The sequence below is a fragment of the Rhamphochromis longiceps genome, linkage group LG20, assembly GCF_057381845.1.
Source record: "Rhamphochromis longiceps isolate RC_006_pf linkage group LG20, R_longiceps_female_GT1.1, whole genome shotgun sequence".
In the NCBI taxonomy this organism is placed as follows: Eukaryota; Metazoa; Chordata; class Actinopteri; order Cichliformes; family Cichlidae; genus Rhamphochromis; species Rhamphochromis longiceps.
Genome location: NC_140576.1, coordinates 10190685 through 10216323, shown reverse-complemented (window position 1 = coordinate 10216323; position 25639 = coordinate 10190685). Strand labels below are relative to the sequence as shown.

At 40.1% G+C, this 25639-nt stretch overlaps 1 protein-coding gene across 4 annotated transcripts; it reads left to right on the top strand.

Annotated features, from left to right (window-relative positions):
* Positions 1-399: 399 nt before the first annotated feature.
* On the top strand, positions 400-25406 carry gabrd (gamma-aminobutyric acid type A receptor subunit delta). Of its 4 annotated transcripts, none has more exons than XM_085394471.1 (9): positions 400-814; positions 14191-14222; positions 18619-18686; positions 19934-20154; positions 20560-20642; positions 20877-21014; positions 21430-21585; positions 23056-23267; positions 24352-25406. In XM_085394471.1, exons 1-9 carry the CDS (start codon positions 747-749, stop codon positions 24676-24678), a joined length of 1305 nt encoding a protein of 434 aa, XP_085250597.1. In that variant the 5' UTR covers positions 400-746; the 3' UTR covers positions 24679-25406. The 4 variants fall into 4 exon arrangements, with proteins under 4 accessions (XP_085250597.1, XP_085250596.1, XP_085250598.1 ...); XM_085394470.1 differs by having other exon boundaries at positions 14191-14306; XM_085394472.1 differs by lacking the exon at positions 14191-14222.
* Positions 25407-25639: the final 233 nt, after the last annotated feature.

Below are 25639 nucleotides of genomic sequence, written 5' to 3'. Positions count from 1 at the left end.
ACAAAGTATCGGTCCTATCGCGCTAGTATCGACTCGGTAACAATACTAGCGACACTATTGTCCACCTCCAAAGAAAGGACCTCTGCGCACACTTTGGGCAGCCCCCCTCCCAGTTTGATCTTATTCCAACAGAAAGAATCACAACTTTATGTGAGCCACTAATTACCTAATGGAGATGAGTCAAATGTGTCAAACATTACATAATATATTGAAGTCCTTTGCTTATGATGCCATTCCTGCCACCCCCCACCCACCCCCGCCTTCTGTGTCCAGATTCAATCTGACGTTTAGAGGCCAAGCGACGGAGGGATCGACAGATTAGCGAGTCTCCCTCCCTCTCTCCCACCCTCCCTCTCTTTCTCTCCCTCTGCCTCTCTCCATCCTTTTCTCTCTCACTCGCTTTCTGCGCTGTTGGTGGATGTCAGGCGGTGGATCGGCTCCTTGTTTCGGTCGGACCCGGAGTTTTGTCTTCATCTTTTTCATAAGCGCGCTCTTCTCTTGTGCGCTCCTGGACGCGGAGGAATCGGGGAGCTCACGACCATGGGGTCACCATCACCTTCACCACCACACTTTACTTTGTTCTCCGCGGCGCTGGATCTGGAGGAGAGCGCACTAAAATAATAATAACTAAAAAACAAACAAAAAAAGCTAACAAAAAAATCCTCTTGTGGGCTTTGTCGTCGAATTACATTGCGGGGGAACTTTTCTCTTAGCATTACGCATATATTAATCTGACAGCGTGTGGAATGGAGATCCCAACTTTCCTGTTTTCGAGTCTCGCTCTGCTCTTCGTCGGAGGAGATATTTTCACCAGGTGAGATCAGCTGTGCTTTTGTTTGTTTTTTTTAACTTCTTGCAGGTGTCTTATGTGCTTCCCACTGCGGAGCGCTATGAATATTCCGGAAGAAGTTAGCCGTCAAATTATAAACGGTATTAATAATAATAAGAAAGCAACAAACTAGAACGATAAAACAAGGAAAGGCACTGTGATATCATCTATTTAGGAGCAATAAACTGCTCTTCTTATTGATTTAAAGTCTCGCGTCAGTTGAAGTCCTGCTTGTTGTGCAACCGCCTCCCACGACTCAGTGCTAGCAAAACTCACGTTCACGTTCACTCGTGGATAAACGGACTTCTACAGGCTTACATAAAACTACTTATAGACACCCACAATCTGAAGTCTGCTTTCTTCCCCGCTTGCATGAACCTGATGACACCATTTGCATAATGCATATGCATAGTAAGAGGTGATTGTTTTCTATCCCCCCCTCCCCTGGTGATGAATACCAGCTGAGTGGAAGCGTTTGCGTGCGCGCGCGCGTGTCAGATAATGTCACGAACCTCCAGGGGGTGACATTATCTGCCACGTAAGGGATCAAATACATCAGATGATCCCATGATGCAGGCCTCATACTGCAGTAAACACAGTACATTTAAATAGAATATCACTAAGGTGCTCAATTTGGGAGGTTAAATAAAAAAAAAAGGTGTAGGTGCTGCTGGGAGCTTCAGTCGTGAATGCGTCTCTGAAGTAGGATTATTCCAGGTTGTGTATTATAAGGTAAAAAAAAATTCTTAAGAGTGATCCAGTCCTATTCAGCAGCGGTTCAGATTTCAGCCATTTGAAAAGATTTATCAGGACCATTGTGCTGACTCTGAGGATAAATTACCTTCTCACCAAGGAGCAGGTCAGGTCTGTCTAAACTAGTTTACAGTGCTTCGTTTTTGACAGAGGCCTGCATTCATCGGCATTCAGTTCACGGGATAATCAGCATCTACTACAGAGCTTCAGTTTCAGTACTTGCTTTCACACTGAAAAGGGCAAAGGGTGAAACTCTGAGGAAAATTGGGGAAAATCACCTCTATTGTCCCTCTTGGCTGTTCACCAGTAGAGGGAGTAATAGCTATTGTAATTGGATTTTCCTGCCTCCAGTCACTGCTGTTATTATTATTTTGTTCTCAGTACAATGCAGAGTGTAGGCTTTTTCTTGCACCTCATTATGTGTCATCTCTCTCTCTTTCTCTCTCTCACACACACACACACACACACACACACACACACACACACACACACACACACACACACACACACACACACACACACACACACACACTTTGCAGAGGAAACCTGCACGCCGCTTTCTTTCCTCGCTCCTGCTCTGCACAGAATCACCCTGATTCTCTTTTTTTAGCTCCTCGTTTATCCATTTCACAAAAGTTGCTTAGCTAAGTTGCGCCTCACCACCTTTGGTGTTGCATGAATTTCACAGTTTTTTCTTTACAGCTGAAGTGTCACTTACCCTTCACTTTACAGAGTACAATCTGCATCTAAATGGACTGTATAATGTCTGTAACAGAGGAGTGGGCTAGAAAACATGCTATTGCGTAGTAGAGAAAAGCATCATCCTTTGGTCATCAGTAGCCCGAGATAAAAATTGTCTTGAAATGGTAACTGTTAAATAGAGTGCCAGATATGTGTTAATCCATCCCTGAAAGTACTGCCCAGTAAATGCTTTTAAAAATCTATCATGCTTAATCTTTTCAGGGATGATCTTAGTCGTTTTAGAAAAGTAAAACTATAATGTACAACTTGTTTTTAAAGATTTAGGTCTTCGGGTATTTCACAAAAAGTGCCTGGTAGTATTTAAACCATTGCAAATAAGTTGTTGGCCTGTACTCTCTCACACATATCTCTCATTAATAATATCAAGTCACTTTAAGCCAGGGAGAACATTGCTGTCACAATGTAGAAGCTGCACTTTACTAAAGTGACATGTCTTTTTTTACACATTTTTTATTTCTGCAGATGAAAGTGTCACTGATATTAAAAGTGTTGTTTTCAAGAGAGATTTGACAAAGAGGGCAGCAGAAATAGGAAGAAACACAACACTTCAGTTCTATAAACGTACTTTAAGGCACCAAAAAGCGCTGGAATAACACACAGTCACAAAGATACCTGCGAAACAGCTCATTTTTTTCTTTCCTTCTTTATTTTATATTTAACTCATTTTGTCAGTCATGTTGTATACAGATATGTACCAATACAAGCAAATATATTAGACATAAAAACCACACCGAAACATCAGGAGTCACTTTTTGGCACGACACCTGGAATACAGAGTGAGTTAAGAAAGCGACTAACGCTAATCCCCACCTCATTCACCTCTGCCTCAGTGCACGAATATTGCAAATGATCGACTGTATAATTTTCTGCAAGTGTTGCATGACAGTTTAAATTTTCATGTCTACAAATTGCAGATTTTTGATTTTTTATTGGATCGGGCTTGTTAGCAAAATGCAGTGAACCTGTCATAATGGGCGATGCATTGCTTTCTTCCAGTGTGGGAAACATTAAGGGAACTGTACAGAACTGACATTCATACAAGATGGCAGGGAGTTAATTTACCGCACTACACTGGTTGAGTTGATTCAAACACAGGCTAAGCCTTTTCATTAGCTTTTGTCACTATGAAAAAGGATTAATGTGTTTTAGTCTTTTTTGTACCAGCAAAGGTATGACTAATATAATAATGGTGGCTCTGTTATATGTATGTCTAGTCATTAATTCCACCCGTGTTCTTGCTGCTGTCACAGTCCACAGTGGATTTCTATCACAAGGGCCAAAGATCATGTTTTTAAAAAGAAACGAAACCTTGAAAGGTCAGCTAGGTCATTATTTCAGAACTGACACTGACAAAAAAAAAAATCCATATACATGATTAACCTGACTTCCAGTGGTTTACCAGTTGTAAGACTTTATTGTGACGCAGCAGCTATATAAAGTGTCGAGTCTGCAGTGTTATTATAATTAGACTTCATTCAGCTCTGATTGCAGGAGATAAGTCAACAGCGAGGCTGCTATCTGGTCACAAAGACAGGAACATAAATCAAAACTCTAACCAGACCCGACTCCCGTGACACGCAGGTGCTACTAAAGATAGCTGAACATACCGACACAGGTGGCTGCACAGCCAGATTACACATAATACTTTCATGCATGTCGGTGTGTGGTTATCACCAGCTGACTGGAGGTTGAAAGGAGATTCACAGATTGTGCGCTACAACAGCGATATCTCAAAGACCAAGAAATGTGACAATAAGAGTGCGGGGGAGAAAAAAAATACTGATTAAGTCCAGCAAAGCTAATCTTTGAAAGAAATGAGGACCAAAAGAGATTTAAGCAGTCCTATTATGCATTACATTTTCTCCTCTCTTATTTATACTGGTAATTGTGGTGGATTCTCATATGAAATAATGAAGTAATGCACACATAATCCCTGTGAACTCAAAGTTTAGGCTTGATACTTCTCAGATTTTCTACTTCTCAGAGTTTAATGTCCTCATAGAGGGATATCCTTAATACAGTGTGGCTGGCTGTGAGCGCAGAAGACCCGCTGACATGCTGTTCAAACCTAGCCAATTGTATAAAAGTTAGCTTAAAGAGAGTGGGAAGTGAGTTAAAATGGATGATAAGGATCTGATGTAAGGATTAGTTTGAGTTGTAAATACAAAGCCATTTTAGTAAACTCCAAGTTATGAGCAAATGGTAAATGGATTGGTTTTCATGCAGTGCTTTTCTACTATACTTAAGCACTTAAAGTGATTTACACAACACACATTGTTCACTCATTCATACCCATGCACTTTTTTCTATATCTGAATGCTTTTCTGTCTAACATTCACACTCTGAACGCATCAGAGAGAAACTTGGGTTTTGGTATCTTGCCTGAGGGTACTTTGGCATCCAGACTGGAGCAGCCAGGGATCAAACCAACAACTTTGTGATTAGCAGATGACCTGTTCTACCTCCTGAGCTCCAGTCTATTAAGTATATAAGGCCTCCTTTAAATAGGGCCTTTGTTGTAAACGAAATGCATTAAAAACTGAACACAAATAGAACAAGAGACTCACCTGCAGGCTGACTAACCCCCCGGGGAAAAGTGTTGGATTACTGACAGAGCAAAGCTGAGTCTAAAGCACTCTTTAAGAGCCCAGTTGTGGCATTTATGGACTAAAATGCACAGATTGTAAGGAGTGTGGGTCCATCCTATTCTCGGGGCCTTGCTGCAGGTCAACCTGGCCCCACGATGCAGCTAATCATATTTTATTTTAACTGCTAGTCGAGCAGTTTAGCTTAGAGCACACCCGGGAAGAGAATTTTAGTGTCATTATTTACCTTTTCAGAAGGACATGCACAGGAGGTCACTCCCCACCTTTGTTTTCATGCGGACGTGTAGTTTAGGAGCAGGTGGCTGCCCCTGCTTCATGCAGGAGGATTTAAACTCCACATTTTATCATCTTTTCTGGCTTGTCACACTTGTCCTTAAACCTGCACTCAGGTGAAGCCCTTGTCCTGACTAATCCGCATGAGAGACTGACTCAGCGGATAAATCCCCCCACCGTCCGGAGACTACATTTTCCAGTAACGCTGTGTTTTGATCATGTTCCCCCGGCTGCATGAGCTGGCTCCGAAGCCTGACTGTGAGCTGGCTACAGGGTGATGCAGGCACACCTCAGCGCCTCAGCTAGAAGCCGCCTACTCAATTTATGTTGACATATCACACGTAAATGGGAAAAGGAAACAGTTTAGGAGAGTTTTGCTGATTTCATTAATTTCTAGATAATTATACATGAATTTATTTAGCAGTTTGCATGTCACTTTGATAAGTATGTTAAACGCAATGAAATTAACCTAATGATAAATACCAGCAGTATCTAATCCCCATGAGAATGGACAAGGCTGTGATACAGCAGTTCTGCGTTGGGTATTTTGCACTGGTTACACTCAAACTTTAATGTGAGTGCTTTGGAAACCAGTGCGTAACAGAATTTCCTGTGCATTTCCTGCAGTTCCTTCTATGATCATTATATTCAAAGCAAATGTCAAAATGATTTGCTTTATTTTATCCAGCGGAGGTGTGATGTGTCGGCAACGTGATGTGTGACGAAAGCTAGTCCGTGACAAACTATCCGAGTTTGGAGATGTTCTGGGTCTTCGGGCTCTTTAAAATAGCGCAGGATATTCACTGACCTGAACGCGAGTCCTGCAGCATTTTCCGTTCAGATAAGGACCTCTCTAACAGCAGCACTGTACAGCATGATCATCCCACAGACTCCATCACAGTTTTTTTATTTTATTTTTATGAGAGGCAGAGACTGAAGCCCTGTGTTTAGAGACACCATTATGTAACTAGAGTATCAGGATTCATACATATGAAGTGCCCTTGAGCAAGACATCGAATCCCTCCCAGCTGTCTTGCAGCTGACCTTTGAGCTTCCTGCAGAGGGAGGAGAGCAACACATGTCTTGGTATCAATGAGAAGAAATGGAAAGGGTGCAAGGCTCACAGATTTAGAAACAGCAACTTATCTTTTTTTTGTTTCAGACATAAATTTAGTCTACCATAAATGATCTTTTTCTTCTTTTTCTATTCCTTTCGCTTTTTTTTTTAGCTTGGATAAACTTCAGTTCTAGACCATCATACAGGAAAGAGATAAAGTGAAAGATAAAGCAGTAATTTGTCCATGCATTACCTAATCATTGAGGGTTAAAGGAACGATCTATACACGACGTGTTGCTGAATTATGTTTTTTGTCAAGTATACTAATTTTATTTTGTTTTATTCAAAGGTTGCATGAACATAGCAGGCACTTTAGCACATATAGCTCACGAAACAACTGTTTACATCTTGTAAGCTTCAGTTGGCTAATTCCACAAAAAGCAGTGACACTGGTGCACAGGTCAGCCAATCACAGCCTTGCAGAAAGACGGCTTTGTGACTTATAATTAATTCTTTTCCCCGTGATGCATGACTACACCTGATCTCAGTGTTTCCTCCACCTGCCAAACCCTAATTTAACCCCCAGTTATCACAACAATCCGCCCCACCAAGCCCAACTCTGTCTAATGGGGATAAATGTTGCTTTTTACCATCATAATGAAGAAATAGTTTTAATGATAGAATAATTTTTAAGCTTTCAAAATGCTCACAGTGATAAGCAAATAAATAAACAATGCCACACTCGCTAACACAAATTATTATTAGTATAAAAATATATATTCTTAGACATTAGAAACTTTAATGTTTAAAAACACAAATGTTGGGAGAAACTTGAATACTTTTAACAAGAAAAAAAAGAGAAGTTTGTTTTTAAATTTGGGACTCTTTCTTTTGAATGTACTCTACATTATCTATTGATACTTGTATTAAAAAAAATGGATGTGCAGAAGGAAATGGAGCACTCTGGAATGCGATTAAGACTGACAAACATTATTTGAGTGCAAATCTGGTCAATAAAACATCTGTTTGCCGCATGGCAGCGCAGCACAGACCCTTAATTATGACTGCTAATGCAGTGCGAACACCGTTAGAAACCCACACCTATAAATGTGAAGCAGCTGTTCAGTGATTTAACTATCTATTTATTCATGTTTTATTTAATATTTATCCCAGTTTGATTCATTTCACCACAGAACTAATAGAAACCGTTAGATCAGGGCGCTGATAGGTAGTCCAGGTATCGATTTGAGCGATTATACGATACTGATTAGGGTTGTTGGTGTGTGCTGTGCTTTGCATACACAAAAAGACACCATAAATTTGAGTGAAGCCGCTTCTCTTTGTTTTTCTCCCCAACTGTTTAATGTTAGCTCACAAACAGACGGCAGATCCGAGCCCTGAGAGAGACGTTTAGTGAAAGCGAAATATAAAAGGATTAGGAGCGTCTGCAAATGCACACCCTCTCAACTGCTTGTCATGGATGGAGGGGTGGGAAAATGAAGAGGCGCAAATGTTTCGTAAATCCAAGAAAGCAATCAAATGTTCAGACCAGTGCGTCTTTCAACAGAATACATTTGATTTTTCTTTGGAGAAGAAGTGAAGTTGTTTTTTCCTCCTTAAGCAAACTGATATGTTTGTAGAGAAGGAGAACATTTGGTGTTAAGAGAACAGCTTGCAATAAAAGCAATAATCTGTGGCAAATGTGAAAAATTATATATGTATATGTGAAAGTCAGTAAAGCCAGATTAATTGAGTCGATAAAAGCTTTTAGTCGGGATTTTGGACCCTTGGATTAACATTTCTTCGCATGTGTTTTAGAGTAAATCGAAGCAGCGCTGCACACGAGCAGCCCCCATCATATAAAGAGGGAGAAAAATTAAAAAAAGATGCTGTGCAACAACCACACCATGACAGAAAAGAGTCTTAGTTATTACATACAACTCCTTCACACTAAATATTCACAGCTGTGTGGGAACTGCAGAGAATAAAGGCACCAGGGCCTTAAATCTTTAAATCCTAAAACAGTTAACAACTGTAAAATGAGTGTTAAATTGCAATAAATAGAGTTCTACTATAGGATTTGTGTGATATACATTTCCACCCGCTTTCTCCTCCTCTCCAGACAGAGGTCTGTTTGACCTTGGTGTGTTAACAAATGACTTGAAAGAAACGCTCTTTATTTCCAGATTTAGAAACTCCCAATTAGCGCAGAAATCCAGGAGTCACTTAGTGATTAATTAATTCACTCAGTGCTCCCATTTTTTTAGTCATGACAGTGATTGCCAGACTAAAAATACATCTGCCTCTGCAAAACAGATCCACCGAGAAAATGTTAATGGCATGGCAGAAATGTTTATTTATTTTATTTCATATTCAGTTAACCAGCCGTTACATTTTGGTGAATAGTTTCCGTATGGCATAATGCTGTGCTCTCGGGCACGTCGACTTTCTTCAAATGTCAGCCCGATTTCAAAGGTCAGCTCGCGGCTTTTCATTGTCGAACGATCTGAACACCTTCCACGAACCCCCCATGCGGTCCATTTCCCTGTCGATACCCCCACCGCCGGCCTTTGGATGTCAGAAAAATCGTATTTGTTTGTAGCAAAAACAGTCAGCACCTTCAATTTTGCACGATAGCTTTGCTTCTAACATTTGATTCATCTCCATGTGTCTTTTTCATGGTGATGTCTAACAAGCCATGCCTCTTTTCAACATGGACTTCTCATTTTTAAACTCCCCTCTAAATCTATGTGTATGGATCTGTGTATGAGTGTTTCAGAATACAAAACTGCCACCTGGTGGTATCTCAGCTGTGCTACGTTTGTGAAATCCTTCACAGAGGCTCCTGCTGTTGCTGCTCACAGTGTTACCTTTCTGCCCTCAGGCAGCACTAAGTGATTTCCGGATCCTTAAAACAGACAATAGCTTTAAATGTTGCTGTTATTCCGCTCCTGGCACATACACAGAGGTGGCAGTGCATGGGGGCAGTTTGAATTGAATGCAAAACAATGCATGCACAAAGGTATGTTGTTCAGAATAAAAGTCCACAGTGTAATGAGAGCCTATTTTCAGTGAAATACAGCGATTTGGAGGTTTGTGGAGTGAGGCGCAGCATTTTGTTTATTATGCGCTGTGTGGAATCTGAGGCTACGCTGTTAGATTTGGATCTGCTGTCAGACTCCTTGTGGACAAAAGCACGCTGTGGAAACACGACTGAGGAAAAATATGTCAGCCAGGCTTTAATCAGCGTGGCTTTTGAATGCTGAAACAAGCACAGACTTTTTAAAAAAAAAACTTTTTGAAAGGACACCCCTGAGAGATGTAATTTTGCGCTGACATTCAGCATCTTTGACATTCAGGATTTAATCATTTTCATGCAAAGAGGAAACAAAACAAACAAACAAAGGACGAGTTGCTTTGGGTGAAAATGAATGACCAAATAATTGCACGCACACGTTTTTTTCTTAATGTTTGAATCTTGAGAAAATGTGATTTCCTAAATCAGCGATGAATAATTCAAGGATGCAGGAGAGTTTTGGAAAACATGTTATTAATAAAAGTCGTGTTTTTGCGCTCCATCTTTTTCAAAAGCACATGCTGACAAGTTATAGGACTAAAAATGATAATTAAAGTGAAGGTTCCTTCATTTTCATAAATAAACACTGTATTTAAAGCAGCATCAGTCTTTTATAAAAGCACTAAATTAAAAGTAGAAGGTGTAGCCGGTATGGATGACTTCATTTTCAACTCCCTTAGCCTTTTCCTTCTCTCTTTTTCCTCTTTGTTTCCCTATTGTTTGCTTTAGTCAGCTAAAAAGAGAACTATTTCTGTTTTTAGCTGGTGGTAGCTGCTGGGGCTTGACTATTACCCTGTTACTCTATGTCATGTAAATGTGTAAACATCTGCAAACGATTAACAATTTGAGCTCACGTTGCTCTTTTTTTGGGGACCTTTTGTTACATCAAATATTTTCCCTCCAATTTTATACAGTTGAAAAGTAGAGATGGATATCACCGATATCACATATCGGTATCGGTGCGATGCTGACCTAAATTACTGGATTAGATATCGGAGAGAAATAAAAAATGTAATAATATCCATTAAATATCACAAAAGCACCTCACAAAACGTGCGACATGGCATAACTCAGCTCATAACCTTAGCACGTCGGAGGAGTAAGCATCACGTGATAGAGCGGATGTGACGTGCGAGACCAGTTGGCGGTCTGGTTGAGCATTTAGAGCCTCGCTACCAAACCAGCATTTCATCTCCGAGAAAGTTATCCCAGAGAAGTAAAGCAAGTTTGTAAGTTAATCTCTGAATGTTTCTAAAGCATTCCCACGTTAAGCTTACCAACCGATACTGTATATGGAGCGACTGCCTCTCTCTCTCCCTCTCCTGCTGCTACTTCAATCATGAAACTGATCAATGATCAGCTGATCGGCTTTTCTGTCGTGACTCCCGTCTCTCTTGTTTGTTTTTGGCCCACTTTGCACCAGAAAGAGGAAACCAGTGGATACACAACAGCAGCACCTTTAAGCTTGATAAGCTGTTGTTAGAATGGTAACTGTGCAGGGGCGGGCCTAGCAAGGTTTAGCCAGGGGGGCAGGTAGGGCATTAACAGGGAAAGGGGGTCACAAAGAAATACTTTTCTTTCTTATTCTCATGTCTAGCTTGTAATAAATAATTATCTGAATCTTACAACCAAAGTATTCATCTGATGTAAAATGTATAGAAATACGTTATTGTATATAGTAACTATTAAGTCTAATATATACCCTAGTAAGCTATAGTACTTTTTCCTTTGGGAAGATACCATCTGTGCAGTCTGCAGTTCTGTTGAAGAAAGATGTTGAATCTAATTATTGTAGAAAAATAATTGATTTCTGTGCATTTAAAAAAATTTTTTAACACGTGCATTAAATTAAAGTCGATTACGTTAATTAAGCATTATTAGGTGGAGGGTGGGGTGTGGTTCCCCTTTTGTTTTGGCTGGGAGTTGGCAACCCTATTAGTTAGGTTGTACTCTTTAAAATACCAGAATAGGGAGGATGTTCAGGATTTAAGTTTATTAGATTGATCAGTATTGCTCATCTATGAAATATTTTGGGTGCAGTGTATTTTTTGCATACAGGTATAACAGAATAGCTTTAGTTTTGCTTGTTTTTTTAAAACTTGAGTATCAACTTATACAAAATGCAGCAAGATATTAAAAAACACACACGTTTTATTCGTTATAAAATACAAATAACTGAGTAAAACTAAAAATACAACGTCAGAAAAAGAGCATTTGTGGTTTGTGTGTCTGAAAGAATAAAAAATATTGGGCTATATATTGGAATATTGGCTTATAAATCACCCCATATAGGTACTGGTACTACAAATTGTATACTGGCCGGCCTCGATTACAGGATAGTCAACGGCTAACATGAATTCCTTCCATTAATCTGACAGATTCTGAACATTTCAGCTTCATGTCTGGATGCACGACCTGGTCACTTCTGCTGTGATGGACCTGGTGACATTTACAAACACAAAACTGAACTGCTGATTATGACTGGACATAAATCTCGTGCTCTGTATGAGTTGCTCAGCATAATTGTTTATGAGAGTGACATTTGATCTATGTTTTGCCATAACAGGGGGGCTTTCATCATTTTATATTGTCGTCAATTCAGAAGAGAGGGCTCCTCCTCAAGGAGCCTTTGTATGAATGTCAAGGGAAAGTCTCTCACATATTACAGGCACACACAGAGTTGCACAAAGAAACACAAAGATCACAGTGGCAATAGATCACAGATACAATTAGACATTTACAATACTGTGCAGAATTCTTGAATCATGCCTCACTTCTTTATAATTTGCTGTCAAAGAGCCAGACTTTCTAGTCATTTTTAAACTGGTCTTGAGCAACAATTCTTCAGGCTTCTTCTTCAGTCTGAAGGTCTTCTGATCCTTTTTTTTTCTTTTGCACTGTCTGCTTTCTGACTCATTTTCAGTCCAGTTCTTGACCTGAGCATTTTCAGAGGAACTTTCTTATTTTTTGTTAAGCCACTTAAAACTCACCTATGAATCATTCGAGCATAAAATTTAGCAAAGAGGCAATTTTCTTGCTAGTAGCGTGTCAGGATTATACAAAATATATAATTTGCTCCCAGTTTTTTGATAAACTAACACAGTTCAAAAGGCACGAAGTTGCATTTTTGCACTAAAAAGCTGATTCCCAAAGAGCTATTACATGAAAACCTGGCATATTTCAGCATAGAGTGCAGTGTGTTGTTAAAAATTTACTAGACAACTAGACAAGTGAAGGATAAAAGAAGAAGTTGCACGTCTAAAATCTATATACAGTAGAATACCACTATCTGAAATTCAAACAGGAAAAAATCTAGCAAAAACCTAACATGGTGGAAACTGTATTGTGGGCTAAGGTTCCATTTCAACCAGTGGTGTTAGGGATCCACCACCAGTACCATCTGGAAGGATCTGATTGACAAAGACTTCCACGATAATGGCAGCCAACATATAAAGAAGAGCTCAGAACGCCCTTCAGGAAGCCTGGAGAACTATTCCTGAATACTAGCTAAAGAAATTATGAGAAAGCCTGTCCAAGCCTGTGTTGAAGAATAAAAGTGGTCATACCAAGTATTAATTTTCAAGCATTAGAATCGCACACATTCAATTTTTACCTTATATACTATATTTCCGTGTACATTTTAAGTGCACCTATGTTACGTTTTTCTGACAAACTTTAAAGAGATGAAAGGTTGCTCGAGATTTTTCCACAGCATAGTCAAGTGTGGGTACACTTCACTAGACACAAAGATCCCTAAGGTTCTCTGTTGCCAACACTGATATAAGTGTGACCTGAGTCTAAATTACTTTAATCAAATGAAATTCACTTCAATTAATTTTATAACAACAGTCACCTCAAGGCGTTTGATATTCTAAGGTAAATACCCAAAATAACAGAGAGCCAACCCCAACAATCAGATGACGCCTTAGTGACAGTGGGAAGGAAAAACTCCCTCTTAACAGGAAGAACCAGGCTTAGCGAGGATCAGCGATCTGCCATGACCAAACAACACGCTTTGGAAGATGGTCAGAGATTAATAATAAATAATGATTATTTGCAAGGTGGTGTATAAATACATAGCGAAAGAAAAAAGGTGAGTAAGGAAGAAATATTCTGTGCCTCGTGGGAAACCCTCAGCAGTATAGGCCTATTGCAGCGTAACTAAGGGTTGGTCAGGGTCTTCTGATCCAGCTCTAACTATATGCTTTTTTAAGATGGAAAGTATTAAGCCTAATCTTAAAAGTAGAGATGGTGTGTCTCTCCTGAATCCAACCTGGGAGCTGGCTCTACAGAAGAGGGGCCTGAAAGCCTCCCATTCTACTTTGAAATATCCAAGTACGTCTGCAGTCTGAGAGTGAAGTGCTCTTTTGGGATGATATGGTATCATGAGGTCTTTAAGAAAAGATGGAGATTGATTATTTAAGACCTGGTAAGTGAGAAGAAGGGTTTTAAATTTAATTATGGATTTAACAGGCAGCCAATGAAGAGAAGCTTAGCTAATTGGTGTGTGCCATCTAGCTTCATGGATCGACAAACCTGGGTATCATCTGCATAGCAATGAAAATGTATACTATGCCTTCTTATAATACTGCCTAAGGGAATCAAGTGTAATCCAAATAGACTTGGTCCTAGCACAGAATCCTGTGGAACTCCGTAATAGGAAAAATTAACGATTTAAATAATGAATCTTATTTATGTTTGAAAAAGTGGTTATTGTGTCAAATTTTGAGATACTTTTACGTATGCTACTAACTCTATCTGAAGTTCTGCCAGGCTTTTCCTGTGGACGTGTGACAGGACAACCACTGAAGGCTGCTGTGTTTGTTTTCTTTAGGGCCATGCTGAGTGACGTTGGGGACTATGTAGGTACAGACATTGAAATATCCTGGTTACCTAATCTGGATGATTTAATGAAGGGCTATGCCAGAAATTTTCGCCCTGGGATAGGAGGTGAGTATGAGATCTACTGCTTGTGGCGTTGGGTTACATTTCACCGCCTCACATTTACAGCCATCCTTAGCATCACCCAACCGAAGTCCTAAGTACAGGAGCATGGATTGCACTTCATCTTCCAATTCCATTATCCCGAGAGGCGCCTTTGGTTTGGCTTTTCCTGTACGACATTAAAACAAGGCTCTGTTTACCTCATACAAATACTAGGGGTGCAACAATATTCGTATCGATAGTGAACCGTTCAATACAGTGCTTTCGGTTCGGTACGCGTATGTATCGAACAATACAACATTTGTAATTTATTTTATCAACTTTCCTTCTGACGATGCTGTCTGTGTGGGGCGCTCAGTGAATCTGCGTTCGACTACTCCGCCTAGGCTGCACTGTCAAGCGCAGATCCACTGAGCGCTCCACACAGACAGCATAGTCAGAAGGAAGAGCGCAGGGCACCTCCCCCACCCTCATTCAGATCTGGCGTTTGGAATTATTTTGGTTTTCATGTGACGTATGACCCTGAAGGTAAGCGAGTCATGGACTAAAGTAAAACAGTATGTTGGATGTGCCATGCAATGCTCAATTACATGGGTGGGAACTAGTGTGTTAGCGCAGTTAGCTCGTTAACGTGTTGGCCGTCTAGCCCCATGCACGGGGCGATCGGCGGTAGCTCGTTAACGGAGATTTGCCATGTTGTGGTGTTAAGGTCATTTCAACGAGATTAACCTGAAAGCACTAGTGGGAACACAACGAATATGACTGCACATTTACGCCGACATCATCCTAGTGCAAAGACAAAAACAACAAGCATGCTACTAACTTTAGCCGAGTCATTTAGACAGCTGTTAGCACGTGATTCTCCTTATGCTGCTGAGAATATAGCCCAGAAGAAGCAGATAGTATAGCTTTTATTTTGGAAAGAGACATTTCTCTGTAATAAACTCTCTTTTCCAAAGATGCATGATTCCTCAATCAGATACAGGGCTTGCAATATCGCTAGCCTGACGTCCTGGGGCTAGCGATTTTTTCAGTCGGGCTACCAAAATCTATCTCTTCCCTGCCCGTCGGGCTATTGTAAGAAGGAAAAATATATGTCAATGCTTTTGCATTCTTTCAGAAATGTAGCTGGGTAATTATGTCATTGGCATCGGTGAGCCACTGTCAATATGTGACATATTGAAATCGAGTTTGAATTTGCGCTTGTTTTTTGCTTTCACTTTGCAATGTGCGAACTGTGTATAGAGAGCGACAGCACTGATCTGTGAGTGATGATAATTTGTGCACCAATTCCTCTGACATCGTCTTATTAATCGTTAGCTTACTATGCAAACATGACAAGTGAAATCTCCCGCAGCTTAACCCTCCTGCCATCCTTTAAAAAACTCACACCCATCACCCTAGGGACCATTCTCAGCCACGCCATAAAAAGACCATATATCCATATCTTATTCCACTTTAAATTAGCCAACCTTGTAAAACTACTTCTCCCTGAAATATTCATGTAAAGTTTTAATTATATTTTCGTTGTTTTAACCCTTCAAATCCCAGTGTTATTACATGAGCGCCCTGTGTTATAAGCCCCAAAAACCAAAAAACGAAACTAAATATTTCCACAAAAAACCAGTTGAAGTAATATGTGATTGTCATTATAAGTAGGCCTTTAGATGGACCAAAGATTGGCACCAACATACATTTTGACCTGCCATTATTTTTTTGCATTTTTTTTGCAATTTAAAAATTAAAACTTCAAGGCCCTGAGTCTTCATTGACATCCAAGAAAAGAAGAAAAAATAAAATCATATGATGATAATTTGGGGTTGAAAAATAGCATTTATAATGGAAGTCAATGGGCAGAAAATGGTCCCCAGGGTGATGGGTGTGGGGATTTCTGCTGCTCAGCCATTTTAGGCTGATTTAAGGAATTCACACTGGAATATTAACATTGACAGGTAAAAACTATCCTGTGGCAAGTTTGGTTATATTCCACTGAACACAGTGGAAATGGCAGCCATTTAACACATAGCAGTGGAACAAAAAGGTCCCAAGAAGGCAGGAAGGTTAAACATGTGAGAGGTTGATCGCGCAGAGAATCGCTGAGCTTATGTGAGTCCGTGTGTAAAAGCAGCAGGATTTATATTTGACTACGATGACCTGGATGACTGAGAACCTTCACAGACAGATATATATTTTAGTTCTGCTGAGCCAAATAAGACAGGTCAGGGTGAAGAAGTGACAGCCAAAGAAAAGCTTACCACAAAACGGAGAAGTTATGACAAATCAGACTATAAGGCAAAAAGAAAGTGCAGCTTTATGGTTTCATGGACAAAATAATTTCTGTGGCTGCAATATGACGAGCTAAATAACCAGGGCTGCACATAAGTGGTCCGCAGGTGCGCATTCGCTGTCAAAATAAAAAACACGCACAAGGGTTAGGGTTAAATTTAAAAACTGTACTTTTGAGTTAAAATATATATTTATAATTTTAATAAATGACAAATTAAAAAGGCATGAACATTTTTTTTGTATCGAAAAAATATCGAACCGTGACACCAAAGTATCGAACCGAACCGAACCGTGAATTTTGTGTATCGTTGCACCCCTAACAAATACATATGCTGACAGGTGAACAGTTTGTTAAGGACACACACAAAAAACATTTATTAAAGAGAGGCTTTGCAGGAGGACACGCCGGAGTGGAGCGGTGGCACAAACATTGTGTGCTGCTCTGGAGAATTTGCTAAGAATGGCTGCCAAATGTGAAACATTCAATGACCACAGCAATAGATTTCTCAATCTCACAGCTTAACTCAGCTGAGGAAAGGTGAAAATGTGGGGCAAGAGTGCCGCTATCGCCACACACATACCACCCTGTGCATGATGCAGAGAATCATAATGCAACATCATGTGGTCACTGCATTTCTATTTATGTCACATTTTAATGTGTTGAAAAAGGAAGCTAAATGGAAGGCTGTTGTGACCACTGGGGAATCATGTCTGTTATTTCGGGGCAGTTTCTTTCACTCAAATCCCACCCCATGCTATTAATATGGAGCAATAACAGGGCCTTAAATATATGATAATTATGAAAAATGTTTTTGCAAGATAAATATAATTTGTAAGGATAGTGATGCACAAGATGTAAAGAAAAGACGTGACAGACAGATTGTTTCATAAAAAAAGCACAATGTATTTTTTTCTTTACATAAAATTTATGGATCTTGTTATCGCCTCACTTGAACACTGAATATTAGAAGAATTGATAACTACACAAAACCTGATTTGAAAGTTGAAAACCATATTATGAACCAAAGTGTCTGAATGTTTCCAATCTCACATCATTTTAACAGTAAGGGAGGATTAGTTCTGCAGTGGAAGTGGAGTCTCTTTTTATATAATGCAAGAAACTAATATACAGTAACAACTTTTCCCACTGTAAACATCAATATGTGCTGCCAAGGTTTCCAGAGTGCAAAGCCTATTTGCAAATGCAAAGTTTCTGAACTGATAATGCTGTAAAACATTTTTCTGGAATTTTAATCTATTTGCATAATTAGAGTGGTAGCAAACAAAATCAATGCCACGTTTCTATGGTAATGCTACACATTGTGCTTCATTCTAATATACAGCGAAATATTTTCTATTATATTTACTAACCAGAGTTGGTAAAATAGCTGTTTAACAAATGTTATAGTCATCTTTGTACCTGCGCTGGAGAATAGAATCACATTGCCCTCTAAACTCTCCCATTTACATCAACATACAATAAGCATACAACTGAAAACCTTTTCCCATTCACTTGCATTTGGTGTTGAAAATATAAATTACCCAAAATGGCATGGGGAGGTGTTGAATGATGGGAAATGATTCCTTAATGTTTAATATATTTTAAATAGCCTTTCTGTTCTGCATCACTGAGCCCCCCCCCCTGTAGTTTCTGCCCTCTAGCATTCGATGACTGCTGCACGCTCCATGCTAATCATATGGCAAACTGTTGAGTGAACGCTACAGCGTATGTGTGCGTGCGTGTGAATGTTGGCAGAAGCTCTCTCTGTGCAAGTCCATGAAAGCCCAGTGTTGTTTATGAATGCCCATTGTGTGATGTGCCACTTCGCATGGCTAAACTGGATAATGCTTAATCTCTATGCACCGTAGGAGTGTTTGGACGTGGGAGGAAGGTGGATGGGAGAAAAACAGATGGGTTATGGAGTTAGGATGGGAGGGACCAGAATGGGAATCAGAGAAGTGGCGTGGGTGGGTGTTTGAGATGGGGAGGGCAAAGGTTTGCCCTTTTTTTTTCTCACCATTTCCTCTGCAGGTCCGCCCGTGAACGTGGCCATGGCTATAGAAGTAGCCAGCATTGACCACATCTCTGAAGCCAACATGGTAAAGAACAGACACTCGCTCCTTCTTTCTGCACCGAGATTCTCTATCATCACTTCACAACTGTCGCAACGATCAAAGATTTACTATTTGCATAATCCTGACATATCCCACTCGAAGGTTTAAACGCATTCAGTGTGAACATTTGTGACACATCGGGCGAGTTGTTGGATAATTTCAGACTTTCATGGATTTTGTAAAGTGAAATATCAAATCCAATGGGGCAATTCATGTTTTGCACAAATATCATTTTGCGTAACCTTGTAATCGTGAGCGGCGCCATGTCTATCATGAAAGAAGGAGTTTAATCTTAAAACGCTTCAATTCAATATGTTTTTTTTTTTGCTTAACATCTGAAATAAAGTCCAAAGTGTGGTAGCCAAAAGAGCAATGAAACTAAAACACAAACACAAAGTGCACAGTATTCAGGGAAAGGCTGCAAAGTAAGACAATAAAGCCAAGTGCTTTATTGCTTTTATGCTGTGAGGACACATAAAACACAACCGGACACTGAACTGCTGCAGTAATATCTGAATTATGCAAGCAGAATAGTAAAAAAGCACCACAGTAGTTACTCACGTCACCAGCCAGTGCGGCATGTGTGCTCCAGCATTGTTTGCTTCTTTTTCAGCCTCCTCTCTGGTGGTTTATGCTGTTTGATGCTAATTGCGGTATTTCACTCTTTGGTTGTGTTTTTCTGCATTTGCAGCCAGATCTGCATTTGTGTGGCTCACCAGGCGTTTGAAGATGGCTTTTTGTGTTTTCTTTTCTTTCTATATTTCTGTTTGGTAGGAAGTTCAGTGTCACATTTTGCTGAAATCTCTTGCAATAGGAAGAAAATATTTAATTCAAATCTACAATATAGTGACAAAAGAGTTATTATTCTTTTTCAATTTTGCGATTATAACAATAATTAACAGCATTTTAACGGTGATATCAGTTTTAGGGTTATGTCTGAAAAGAAATGTGTTTGGACCCTTTAATTAAATGTTGCATTCATCATTAATTGAAGGGCCAAAATCTCTTCTTACTAAAAATTCTTATTGAGTAATTACTTTTCTTTTCTAAATAATTTCATATTTTGACACAATCTCACCAACGATTTTTCCTATATAAATAAGTTATTCCCAAAACCGTCCAGAATAATGAAATAAATTAAATATATTTTTAAAAATACAAAGTAAATATAATTGAACCTAATATTCCTAACAGTCTGTCTCCCGTTTTACATTCCGTGGTGTTCCTGACAGGAATACACCATGACTGTGTTCCTGCGGCAGAGCTGGCACGATGACCGCCTGTCCTACAATCACACTAACAAGACTCTTGGACTGGACAGTCGGTTTGTGGACAAGCTGTGGCTGCCCGACACCTTCATCGTTAACGCCAAATCTGCTTGGTTTCACGATGTGACCGTAGAGAACAAGCTGATCCGCCTGCAGCCTAACGGAGTGATTCTATATAGTAGCCGGTATAAACAAACAGATCATTGTCTTCTCTTTCTTTTGCCTACAGAAAATTATAAGACAATTCTGCAGTTTCATCTTAGCACACCAGAAATTTTCACTGTCTTTCGTCATTGTTTTGATCAGACTGCACTGTTTTGGTTAAATATAACAGTTCTCATTAGCGCTGTGTTTGGATGCAGGCTGTTTTGAGCAAAAAAATAAAAATAAGAATGCATGAATAGTAACTAAATGGACTTTTTGTAAAAGAGTCAGATTTTTATACCAGGAGTTAAATAATGAAGGATGTATTGATGAACATGCAAAAAGAAGATAAAAGAAAATTAGTTTTTATTTGAAAAATGACAAATTGAAGAAACTGTAATAGCATCTATGTCAGGGTTTGATTAAGCGAGCCGTTTTGTTCCTAGAATCACTTCGACAGTGGCGTGTGACATGGACCTTACCAAGTATCCCATGGACGAACAGGAATGCATGCTGGATTTGGAAAGCTGTGAGTTGGGATTTATCTTAAATGTTCATTTCTTCTTTCCTACATTCATCTTTATGGGTTAAAAATGTTATTTCAGTTTATTGCTGAAACATTTCATTGTGCGAGCACGGTGACATTTGTGAAAGGTTACAGTGTCTGTGACAGGATGAAAATGCTAAATGTTGAGCGAACCTCGCACATCTGTGTCGGCTGGACGGGTAAATGTCTTTGTTGTTGTTGTTGTTGTTTTTCTAGATGGTTACTCCTCAGAGGACATTGTGTATCACTGGTCGGAGAGTCAGAGACACATTCACGGTTTGGACAAATTAGAGCTTTCCCAGTTCACCATCACAGACTATCGCTTTGACACTGAGATGATGAATTTCAAATCAGGTGAGCATCCCTCTTTTGTGTTGTTTTGTGCCTGTATTATGTTTTACACGTATGTGGTGGTTTTGGACTTTGGTCCCTCTTGTATTGGAGAACTCTACACATACTTCTTGAAGCATGACTTCTTTTTTTCAACCAGAGGCACTTCTGTGGTTGTATTCTATTCGTAGACGAAATGCATCAAGGCAGACTTGCTGCTGAGCCAGGCAGGAGATTTAGGAGATGAGAGCAGTAGCTGCTGGGAAGATGCAGCTGCAACACCATTTTATGCGTTAAATCTTGAAGTTGTGCCACTAGGGGCAAAAGCGAGGCAAAAGATGTTGCCTAGCGTCAGAGCCTGTGAAGAACAATGGCCTCTTTATGATAAATAATTAGCATGTTTGGTTTGAAACAAAGTGACTTGTTGTCTGCTTCACAGCGGGGCGCTTTCCGAGGCTCAGTCTTCGCTTCCAGCTGAGACGTAATCGAGGTGTCTACATCATCCAGTCGTACATGCCTTCGATATTACTGGTTGCAATGTCCTGGGTGTCCTTCTGGATCAGCCAATCAGCAGTTCCTGCTCGTGTATCCTTAGGTTAGTATTAATTGGATGAAGTATATTTGAACATTTCGAAAGGGGTTATTTCAGTGAAGGTTGGTGCTCGTTCGTCCTCTGAAAGGTTAAACCACATAAATGACAGTTTTCTTTTCTTAGAGTCTTACTGCGTGTGGGGTTACATTCAAACTAATGCATTGTGGTTACAAGGAACTCATAGCAGCCTATTGATGACCATCACAGGATACAACATAGCTCAATACATGCTGATGTTAAAGCAAAAATAATAAATCTTTAATTCAGTTCCTGCACATATTTCTTCAGGTCTCACACAGATGTCCTCACAGGCCTGAATATGTTATCTCTACCCCCCAGATATAAGAAACATTGGTTCTCTCCCCCAGTTTAAATCTCAACTCAAAACCATCTGTTCAAATCTGCATATTCACTGTGAACCCACTGTTTGTTCATTTTATCTTGTGCTTTTGTTTTATTGTCCTTCATTGTGTCATTGTTCTATTATGTATTTTATCCTATTGTACAGCGTCCTTGGGTGTCTTGAAAGGCGCTTTATAAATAAAATGTATTTATTATTATTATTATTTTTTTGTTAATTAAAAAGGATTTATGATTAAGTATTTTACATATGCCATGCAGCCTTACCTTCTGCTATGAAATCAGACGCACGTAAGCCTTAATTTCGCAATTGAACTTTGCAGTTTCCTGTCTGAAAATTGCCCACCTGCCTCAACCATCCCCTCTGCTTGCTCATGTTGAGATTTTACTCAAAGAAGAAGAAGATATATATTTCTTGATGTAGTATGGATACAGCTAAAGAGCTTCTCAGTTCCCACCTCTCTCGATGGTCCTGTCTGTTTCAGTCAGTGTTAAGCAGCTTATTAACTTGCAGGTGCAATGAAGTTGTGCCCCTCTGTTTGGCTGCACACACTGGGGGACATGCTATGCAGACAACAGCTAGACAACTTGGTGGGCCAAAATATATCAAAATGCTAAATTTGCATGCAGGCTAAATTAAAATTTTGGGGGATCGGGCCCTCCGGCCTTGAATTTGACGCATGAGGATGAGACAAGTCAAACGTTCATGTCCTCTCAAGACTAAAATTCTGCAGAATGTGCCAACAGAATCACTGATGAGCTGCAAACATTCTAGTTAAAGCAAGAAAAGACAGCCTCATCAGACAGCCCGATGAGGCTGTCTTTTTAAGTTTAAATGGAAGATTTGGACCAGATGATGGGACATGAGCAACATTCACTCTGAGAGAAAGATGAATATGTACACCAAATATTTTTGAAAATCCTGTTCCTCATTTTGTTTAAAGCTACCAACAGAAAGGGGATAGTGTTCCCTTAGGAAACCTTAGATTAACCACCTAACTGACAGTTTATACTGTTGTCTAGACTACAGTAGGGGACCAACCAACCTACAGTCTGAGAACACTAATCAAGAGCCCCACATCCACAGAAGTCAAATTTTTGCTTTGTTTTCAGGGATTACAACTGTTCTAACCATGACCACGCTGATGGTAAGCGCTCGCTCGTCCTTGCCCCGAGCGTCAGCCATCAAGGCGTTAGATGTCTACTTCTGGATCTGTTACGTGTTTGTGTTCGCGGCCCTCATCGAGTACGCCTTTGCTCACTACAACGCTGACTACCGACTCAAAGAGAAAGCCAAGGTCAAGGCCAGCAAGCTCAGCTCCGAGGTGAGGATCACTCATTCGATCATTTCCGTCATGTACACCTGTCAGCAGACCTTTCAATCTGGAGCTTCGGGGCGGTAGGGTGGGGGTGTTGCTACTAAATTGTGCGCACCTCTTAAACATAAACCTAGGCCGGACATCAGGCCTTGGTGCTGACAAGCATCCATCCCACTGACCTTCAGCAGGACATGAATCTCTATAGACCATAATGGGAAAATAGATGATCGCCCCACAGGAAGCAATAGTGATTCTCATCATACTGTCAGCTTCTTAAGTTGCTGGTGTCCATCATAACTGAGGTAAACCTTCAGAATAACAGTGGCCGCACCTGCTATAAAACTATGAGTTCAGAAATATTAAACGTACCAGATTACCTGTCAGAGCAGTGAAGCGATTAAAATTAAATGTTGCAGTGGAGTGATTGTGGAAAAAAAGGAGCCAAACTGATATAGGGTATTTTACATTGATACTGATGCAGATATCAAAGTATTTTAAAATATAATATTACAATAAAATGGCCGATGTAATTTTCTTTCAAACATACGAAACATAAACAGATTTCTCAAGCCTTTGTTTTATTTAGTTATTTATTTACTTGTTTACCTTCCGCTCAACTCAGCTCAGCGCCCTCTGGTGGACAAACTATGCAACATCAACACTCAAAAAATGGTTGACGTGCCTCTTCTTTACTTACATTTATATTAATTGTCTATTACAAATGCAGAAACAATAGTTTTGCAAATGAGCTGACAACATTGGTCTGATCGCTTATGCTCTAGTGAGTACGGTGTAATCAAAACTGCCAAAAGAGATGATAATCATTAATACCACACAATTAACCCTTACCTTAACCACTGACAGGGTTAGGGTTAGTCGTGTGTTTATTTAAAAAAAATGAAGCATTATAAAATATAAAGTACCAGGATGGACCAAATACTTAAGAGCTTTTGCTTATAAAGTAGTTATAAGTTATAGTAGTAGACCTCATGAATGCAAAGGGGTTGAATTGTCACTTTTGCCAAATTTGCCAGAATAGAGCTCTGTCAGGTAAATGCTTAGATGCTTCTCTGTCTCCTCCTCTCCACAGTCTATTGTAAAGAACGGCAAACAGGCAATGGTTCTGTTTTCCCTGTCAGTCACCGGCATGAATCAGGGCGTGGTCATTTCCAGCCGCCACGGTCGAGCCCAGCGTTCCAGCAGCGAAATTCCCGGGGAGGGTGGAACGGAGGAGACGGAGCCGAGGCGGAGAAGATCCAGGCAACCGGAGGAGCGCGAGGAAGAGAAGAAGAAGTGCTGTTCCAAGTGTGTCTGCAAGCCCATTGATGCAGATACCATCGACATCTATGCCAGGGCCGTGTTTCCTTTCACTTTCGCCGTGGTGAATGTGATCTACTGGGTGGCGTACACCATGTGAAGAGGAGGCAGCGGGTCTGAGCGACTGGCTGCCATCCAGAGCTGTATATAAGAAACTGCTGGAGCTGTGCCACTTTAATGCTGGCAGACTGGTGCAGCAGAAATATACTGCAGCCTTCAGTAAAGGCGAGAACTCGTCAGACAAAAGACAAAATAAAGTATAATGGCCTGTGAATATGGAAATATGGTAATTACTGGAAGTACGTAGAAGTTTAAGAAGTTTTAAGAGGATTAAAATATATTTAAACACAAACAATGTCCTGCAAAGGCGAAGGACTATGTTGCCTGTGGAAGACATACAGCACACATTTAATACAGTTTAACTAACAACAAACACTTCCACATCGACCTGTTATATAAGCCGACTTAACACGAGACACCAGACCTCACGTCCACCAAAACAGCCGCACTGACCACAAGCTCTCCTCTAAACAAATACAAATAAGCATACTTAGCCTGTCTAACTCCACAATCAGTGAACCACTTGTTATCTCACAAAGCAAAAACACCACCCAGACAAGAGGATAACGAGATGAGGTGTACTGCTATTCTGCATGGCTGAGAACTCATTACCCCCTCTCCCCTCCCGCCACTGCTATCCCCTCTCTCTCTCCCTCTCCTTTGGTCCCCCACCCTTTTTTTTTCCTGTTTATTTTCACGTTTAGGACACCGACTGGAGGGTCTTATCTCCCTCTGCCAGTTCTGCCTGTTTCCTTGCCATTAAAGGACTTCCTCCACTACCTGTGTGCGTGTGTTTGTGTTTCTCTATCTTAGCGCCAAATGATCTCTTGAAAGCTAAATCCATGTTGGTTAGGTATATTCAAAAGAAGACGAAGCTGCTTGAAATCCCATCTGGCAGGTCCGAACATGCAAAATTTTAAGGGGTTATGAATAATTAACTTATCAATTATACTTTGCTCTATTAATAATTTCCTACTCGTGCCCGTCCTTTGTCTGAACTG

Coding starts and splice junctions, on each gene's coding strand:
- gabrd (XM_085394469.1), top strand. CDS start 14,051: ATGTTTGAAAAAGTGGTTATTGTGTCAAATTTTGAGATACTTTTACGT. Junction 20,155..20,559: donor GTGATTCTATATAGTAGCCG/GTATAAACAAAC, acceptor TTTTGTTCCTAG/AATCACTTCGACAGTGGCGT. Junction 20,643..20,876: donor CATGCTGGATTTGGAAAGCT/GTGAGTTGGGAT, acceptor TTGTTTTTCTAG/ATGGTTACTCCTCAGAGGAC.